Consider the following 8,118-nt stretch of genomic DNA (forward strand, 5'->3'; position numbering starts at 1 on the left):
CCAAATCCAGATGTGAAAAACTTGTTGCATCCTTCCCAAAACGACTCATGGCTGTATTAGATCAAAAGGGTGCTTCTACTAAATACTGAGCAAAGGGTCTGAATACTTATGACCATGTGATATATCAGTTTTTCTTTTTTAATAAATTTGCAAAAATTTCTACATTTCTGTTTTTTTCTGTCAAGATGGGGTGCTGAGTGTACATTACTGAGAAATAAAATGAACTTTTTTGATTTTTGGAAAATGGCTGCAATGAAACAAAGAGTGAAAAATTTAAAGGGGTCTGAATACTTTCCGTACCCACTGTATATGAAGTCACTTGGCATATTATATTACAAAATTTCTTTCCGCTGACATCATATGGTGCAAATTCCTTGTTTGCTATAGATGTATACTAACTTTTTACTATGACCATAACACAATAGGTTGTGACTAAGGGTGCTTCGATCGATCAGTCGATCGGTGGAGTAGACCATCTGCTTCATGTTTACATGGCACGCGCATGCCCAGTGTAGGCTACCTGAACGGCCACTAGATGTGTGTTTTCAGTCGTTCTAATATAGACAGAGATCAACTCTGATACGCAGCTGAAACGCAGCTGTGGACGGAGAAGATCGGTTTCGCTATGAAACCGTTTTTAAAACGTAGCAGTGTGGATGTAGCCTCGCGTTACCCCACTCCTCTCTCTACTCCTCTCATGTCAACCTTCCGTTTTCCCTGAGATTCCCCTGTATTTTTAACCTTTATGAAATCAAATAAAAACCTTCTGGCCGTATTTAAAGTGTTTGCTATTCTCTCCTCTGGTAAAGTCGGTGGCAGCATGTAAGATATGTAGACTGTGCTTCCTGCACAAGGATTAAAAATGAAAACAATCCACTGAAATGATATAAGGCCTATAGCGTACTAATGGCAAACCATATGAAATTATAATGAATATAGTAGCCTATGTAATATTAACAATTGACTGTATAATATGGACATTGGACATTGTAGTCTATTTTTATTTATTTAAATTTTCCTTATTTTCAAATCTCATTGAAGGCAGTTTTGACTCCTCTCTGTAGCCCTTCTCCCTCTCTCTGCTCCTCTCTCTCCCCCCTAAAACCCACAGAACCTGCCTGAGCTTTCCAGAACAAAAAGCGGCTACTTCAGAGTTTATCATCAACTCATGATGCCTGTGCTCCTTTATCTCCTAAATATTTTGGCTACAGCCTTTTTTGTTGCAGTTTTTATGGTTGTAGTAAATTTATAAAGATGCTGTTTGTTCTGTTTTTGTAGTTATTCCACAGTAAAGCTATATTTGTTAAGTTATAAGATGTTCATAGTAACCAGGCAAAGGCTGCTATGGTTTAAGTCTCTAACACAGATTGAGTGGAATTTGTTGCCCATGTTTCCTGGCAATAAAATAAACAGTTATCATTTCATGATACTTTATCATCTATTAACTTTAACACTTAATACATTGTTTTTAGGACCAATTAAATAAATATACAGTATACTGTATAATGCTACATGATAAATGAAAGGCTCCAAATAGACCCAGTGATCGGTGATCGGTATCAGCCGATGCTGCTTTCAGCAATCGGTGATTGGCCCAAAAAATCCTGATCGGAGCACCTCTAGTTGTGACAGAAGGCAGTGAGCAGGTTCATATGTTTCAACTTTTGGTTCAATATTGTGAATCATGTGAGTTGTGTATCATCACACCCCTCATCTGAACCCCCATGTCCCCACCACTTTTCAACACAAAGTGACATCCTTGATTAATTTATGTTTTAGTTCACACACCACAAAAAGCTATAGTGTATTAAATATGAATGTGAGTATTATAATAAATTTTTTTATTAAATTCAGGTAACTGTAAATAATTTTCTCAGGCTTAAAATTCACACAGATTTTCCATTATACGGTAGTGAAGTTGGCTTTAAATTTTATCCTAGGTGGTATTAAAAAGGTCTTAAAAGTCTTAAATTTAACTTTGAGAATCCTGGGGGTAGCCTGTTTGAAGTAACTTTTACTAGTGGCCAAACCAGCGGCTGTAAAGCTGATGATACACGGAGCAACTATTAGAGCAATGGTGCTGGGCAATGTTGCCGTCAATGGTAATGAGTAAAGATTACTACTGTAATCCCCTTCCCCCATCACTCCGCCACCCTACCCGCACCACCGCTATCCTTTCAAAACATATTCAGACTTGCCACCAGCAACATTGCTCATAAAGTTGCCCCTTGTATCATCAGCTTAACACGGTGGATCAATATATTTGAGCGTCACAACCCGAGCGAAATGACTCGTTTCACTATCAGACTGTGATCCATATGGTCGATATCATATGAAAATCCATCTATAATCTATAACAACCGTATGTATATAATTTGCCACTTACTTACGTTAGCAGAGGGCTAAACCAGGAAGTTAGCCTGCTCGGCTGGCAACAGTCGACACAGTGGACGCTGTAGTGCTACTGCCAACTAGTGTTTGACTGTGTAATTGAAGAATGACGCAGACACTGACGCACAAGTATTAAATGCATGGCTATGTGGGTAGCTGACGCCATAGACTTACGCATAGACTCGACGAAGAAGTATAAATCACTCTTAACTGTTATCAAGTGTGGCAACAGTGTCATTTATAACATTCAGTCTACCTCACTAACTGTTTTAGTTATCAACCAATAAATTTTGCTATGCTTACATTGCTGAGCCTCTCTGGTGAAAGATACATAACATCGACATATCATGTCTGCTAATTGCAGTCAATGTAGCCTGAGGGAAGTTTGGGGAGAGCGATGAAGTGGGTGGCCTTAGAAAATCGATCAACAACAGTGAGGATGACTGTGTTACCTTGTGATGGGGGCAGACCGGTTACAAAATCCAAGACCATGTGGGACCAGGGACGACCGGGAAAAGGCAGTGGGCGCAGGAATCCAGCCGGAGGACGATGGGAGGACTTGGAACGAGAACACACAGAGCAAGCGGAGACAAAAGCCTGGACATCCGCCTCCATGGTGGGCCACTAGAAATGAGCTTGAGTAAGGACAGGGTCAATTCCAGGATGACAGGCGAAGCGGGAGGTGTGATTCCATTGGAGGACCTGGGAACGTACAGCGTCAGGGACGAAGAGACATCCCGGAGGACCAGTACCAGTGTCGGGTTGGTGCCGCTGAGCCTCCCTCACCAGGGACTCAATTTCCCAGGTAACCGCCGCCACAACACAGGAAGGAGAAAGTATGGTCTCAGGTTCCGAAGGGGACTCCTCACTGGTGACCTGTCGGGAGAAGACATCGGGCTTGGTGTTTTTTGAGCCAGGCCTGTAGGTGAGGGTAAACCGGAACTAGGGGTTCCAACAGGGCCAAGCGGGCCTGCCTGGAATTGAGCCTCTTGGCAGACTGGAGATAGGCCAGGCTTATGATCGGTCTCCCGAACAGAGAACTGGACCAACCCCCTTGTAAGAGGTGTCCACCTCAACAACGAACTGGCAGGTGGGGTCGGGCTGCACTAGGATGGGCGCTGTGAACTGCCGCTTGAGTTGAATAAACGCCAGGTCAGCCTCAGGGGTCCAGGTGAAGAGTGTGGATGTAAGTCGGGAGAGAGGAGCTGCCACACAGCTGAAGTTCCTAATAAAGTGACGATAGAAGTTAGCAAAACCTAGGAATTGTTGTAATTGCTAAATGTTGACAGGTCTGGGCCACTTCGCCACCGCCTTGATCTTAGCCGGATCCATCTTCACCTGCCAACCTTGGATTACGTATCCCAATAAACTCACCGTGCTGACGTGTAACTCACACTTTTCTGCCTTCACGTAGAGCTTGTTTTCGAAGAGTATCTGTAACACCTGCCGTACGAGGGAGACATGTTCTGGCAGATCTTCAGAATAGATCAGAATATCGTCGTAAGTACACAAACACAAAACAGTTAATGAAATCACTGAGGACGTCATTAGCTAGGGCAAAAGTTGCCAAATTGCTTAAGTGTAGTTTTATCAGCTTATTTGTCAGACTACAATCTGCTGGAACAGTTACGTAGAGTTGTGCCACTGAACAGTAGTGTAATTCATAAACTAATACAGTATGTGCCAGAGGAGCATTCAAATCTGACTATCTTTCAGTTCTCACTACCAATGACTCTCTGAATGGCTTCAGAGTGTACAGCAAGCTGAACAAAAGTGGGTTTTCTTTCTTTCCCCATATAGAAAGCTTCACTTTCGCACTGCTAATGCTGTCATCTTCAGGTAATAATAAAGCCTTTACTTGTATTTGTATTTGTTCCAGACATATTTTTCTTTGATTTAGTCTTTTATTAAGCAAGTCATTTATACGGGCTCTTTTGACCATCAAAATATTTTTTATAGTATAATGGGCCTACAGAGTTGTTAAGCTAAGACACTAAGTGTAGGGTTTAATTGATCAATGTCAAAGATTAGTAGAGCTGAGATACAAAGAAACACACATTTTCATATCACACCATCACCTGCTTGCTTGTATAAAGAGGAAGCATTTGTCCAATGTCAGAGCTAGGTTTGACCTTTAGCCATTTTCATGAGCAGTATTCTGTTGCAAGATACAAGTACCTAAGCTATGAGCTGTGATGTTTGTGGATCTTTTGTCCTTCCATTTCTGCCCATTGTAAAGGCATTATAAGCTCCATAAATATGTTTATTGTATAAACACTGGGCTCTGTGTTTTAATTGACAGAAAAAGTGATGCAGCAGTTTTCTTGCTCATCTGTATTATCTCTAGCCTTCCCTTTTCATGTTCTACAGTTATCATATAGATTTTCTTTTTATGAATGATAAACACCAGTTTGCATGTAAGGTTAATGGACCAGGGGTCTCATTTCTAAAACTGTGCGTAGAATCCTCACTAAAAGTGTACGTATACCCAAAAGCCAAAAATGGCATACGCCAAAAAATATTCAGACTTCTTCCGTGTGCATGCACATTTCTAAGCAATGTCCATCCATCCATCCATTGTCAACCGCTTATTCTGCGTACAGGGTCGCTGGGCTTCTAATCAATGTTCCCTTTATAAATCACAATCAACTTGAAATGTGGCGCACATGAGGGAGCTCCATGTCCAATCCTTCAAACACCCATAGTTGCATATTAATGGTCAATGAAACGCCCCTCATTAATATTAAAACGTACTGACTGCATGAATAAAAGGAGGTAAATTCCAACAGAAAAGCTACAAAACGAAATTTAACTCAGTGTGACGCTGACTTTCCGTTTGGTGAAGCTGAAGCATGTTGTATGGTGGGTAAAAAACGCACTTTGGCGCAATGCTTCTGCACCAGAGGAAATGGGGCAGTGAAGCTCCACCCCTTTTAGAACCGATCTGCATGAAGGGGCGTCCCTCTTTGGCAGTAATGCAACTCAATGGATGCCAGCTGCCATAAAAACCTGAAGAAGAAAAGGGCATCCCTCTTGAGTAGTGACACCACTGGCTGGAGGGGGACACACAAGACGGATGACCCAGGTACTAATTTGGAATCCCCCGTTTGAAAAGAGATTAAACCAAATACATTCCACTTGTGTTTAAACATTTATTTAGGATATACAAACAGTCCACTCATTTAACGAGGCTGCCGATGAGTTAAAAGAAATATTACTTGGCTAAATGATATTTATGTCAAAAAACAAAACAAAATGGCAAACAAGCAATCAAACCATACAAAGTGACATCAAGTTTCTGTTTTTTATCCCATTCAGTCTCACTGGTCTTAATCAATTAAGTCCATTTCCCATTATTCTCTGTAAACCAGAAAGTACTCGTTGGCTCCTCTTTATGGCTGGTCAGCAAGGTTATGGTCCACTCTGAAACACGGACAAGAACAGGTCTCTTTAAGCTTATAAGCTTAAAGATTTACTTAATAAAATAGTGTTATATTTTCCATAACATGTTTTTAAAAGCAGCACATCACATCCACATGCTAGTGCACAGCGTTTGATAAGAACGAATATCTGATAACAACAGGCTTTATGAAACTATGCTCTCCTATTTGCTTGACTGACGCACTGAAAACAGCATCAATTTAAATGTGATTTGTCCTCCAGTTCACCTTATTTATGAGAAAAAATTCATTGCACTGCATGCAAGTATTAATTAATAATTAATGATTCTTGACTAAACTGTACAACATTTGAGGCATTATTTTGGCAGAAACAGATATCAATCAAATGGGTGTTGGTTTATTCAGAAAGGCTTTAAACCAATAATACTTCAATTTCGATTCATTTTACACAATAGTAGGCCAATTAATTTCAAACCGTTTCATCCTTCTGCCATGTGAGTCGCGGTTTCTCATTTGTCTGCACATTTTCCCGTCAAGTTTGTTTTTTATAGATCACAAGCTTTGCTTGGGAAGTGGCGGACGCACTTTTCCGGGCCATGTTTTGTACATATGCACTGTTTATAAATGAGACCCCAGGCCTGGGCTTTATACAGTACATGTAATGTATTAAGGGAGGTGATGTAAGGGGTAATGAGTTGGCGTGTGTGTAAGAATCGCTGCAGGGCATTACACCCGTTTGTGCTTTAATGGAATTTTCAGGTTCCGTTTGGGTATTAATGATGTCTGGCATCAAAGGAAAGAAGTACAGACTTGCAATACGAAGGCTGATTCTCTGGGGTTCATTGATCAACATCATGTTGGTGCTGTACTACTTGACAAAACCAACCCAAGTGAAGATAAGGTAAAGATGTACAAAGAAAAGCACTTTTTCAGTTGAATCTGTTTGCATGTCAATATCTATATGTTTTTATTTACAGGGGCTCCCAGGAAGACACGTGTCCTCTCAGTAAAGGCAGACCATTGAAGAAAAATTTGAGCATGTCTTCTCAAAGCACAAGTTCCCAGTCAGAAGAGTGCTCCCCCAGAGTGAACCCCATGTTCATGAAGACCCATAAAACTGCTAGTAGCACCGTACTAAACATCCTCTTCAGATTTGGAGAAAAGCACAAGCTTAAATTTGCCTTCCCTGATGGGCGCAATGACTTTTTCTACCCATCGCCTTTCTTGTGCTCCAAGGTGAGGGACTACAGGCCTGGAGACTGTTTCAACATAGTTTGTAACCACATGCGCTTTGACCATCAGGAAGTAGCCAAGGTTCTGCCTCCAGATGCTGCGTACTTCACCATCTTACGCAACCCAGTGGATCTCTTTGAGTCATCCTTCCATTATTATCAGAGAGATGTTCCTCTCACATGGAGGATTGATGGAGGGAACAAAGTGGTGAAGTTTCTGAACAATCCTCAGTCCTTCTACAGCCCACAGGCGTACAACTCATTCTATCTTAAAAATTTGCTCTTTTTTGACTTTGGTTTTGATAACAACCTGGAGGCTGATGATCCTCTTGTAATGATGAATATTCACAGCTTATCCAAACAATTTGATCTGGTTCTCATAGCAGAATATTTTGATGAGTCTCTTATCCTGCTTAAGGAAACACTCTGTTGGACCACGGAGGACATCCTGTATTTTAAACTAAATGCTCGCAAGAGCTCATCCGTATCTCGACTGACCCCTGAGTTGAGAGCCAAAGCTTTACAGTGGAATGGGGCTGACTGGAGACTTTATCAGCACTTTAATGCTACTTTCTGGGCCAGGGTAGAGGAGTTTGGGAGAGAAAGAATGAAACGGGAGGTGAAAGAGCTAAATAGAAGAAATGCTGAGATGAAGGTCATCTGTATTGAGTATGGAGGTGCCCAAATTGCTCCCGCTGGCTGTTTCATCAGTGTGTGAAAGCGTGTAAAAACGCTTTGACTGGTTGGAAGACTAGAAAGGCGCAATACAAGTACCATAAAACACACTAGGTACTGTATAACTGAAATCTTCCAGCTTTGCAATCCTCTATCGGTTGCAAATATGCTTTGTATAAACTTGCTTAAAATATGCTATGTAGACACAGTTAACAGTTTTTTGTGTTACTTATTTATAATATGTGCACTTACTGATATTTGTTGTAACGTGGAAGACTTGTCAACAGAGCAGCTGCCTCCACGCTTTACATAATAATGTGACATTCGGGTTTCAAAATCCAAAGCCTTTGCTATTAACTTATTGGTAGAAAACAGGTAGTTCTATGTAAAATCAATCCCATATCGCGAAAATGGCATGA

The 8,118-nt window shown here is 41.1% G+C and overlaps 1 protein-coding gene across 1 annotated transcript; it reads left to right on the forward strand.

Annotated features, from left to right (window-relative positions):
• The first annotated feature begins 2,940 nt into the window (after positions 1-2,940).
• LOC123982214 (galactosylceramide sulfotransferase-like) lies at positions 2,941-7,742 on the forward strand. Its single transcript, XM_046067637.1, has 2 exons — positions 2,941-3,227; positions 6,770-7,742. Exons 1-2 carry the CDS (start codon positions 2,941-2,943, stop codon positions 7,740-7,742), a joined length of 1,260 nt encoding a protein of 419 aa, XP_045923593.1.
• The last annotated feature ends 376 nt before the right edge of the window (positions 7,743-8,118 follow it).

This window comes from Micropterus dolomieu, linkage group LG13 (assembly GCF_021292245.1).
Source record: "Micropterus dolomieu isolate WLL.071019.BEF.003 ecotype Adirondacks linkage group LG13, ASM2129224v1, whole genome shotgun sequence".
Taxonomy (NCBI): Eukaryota; Metazoa; Chordata; class Actinopteri; order Centrarchiformes; family Centrarchidae; genus Micropterus; species Micropterus dolomieu.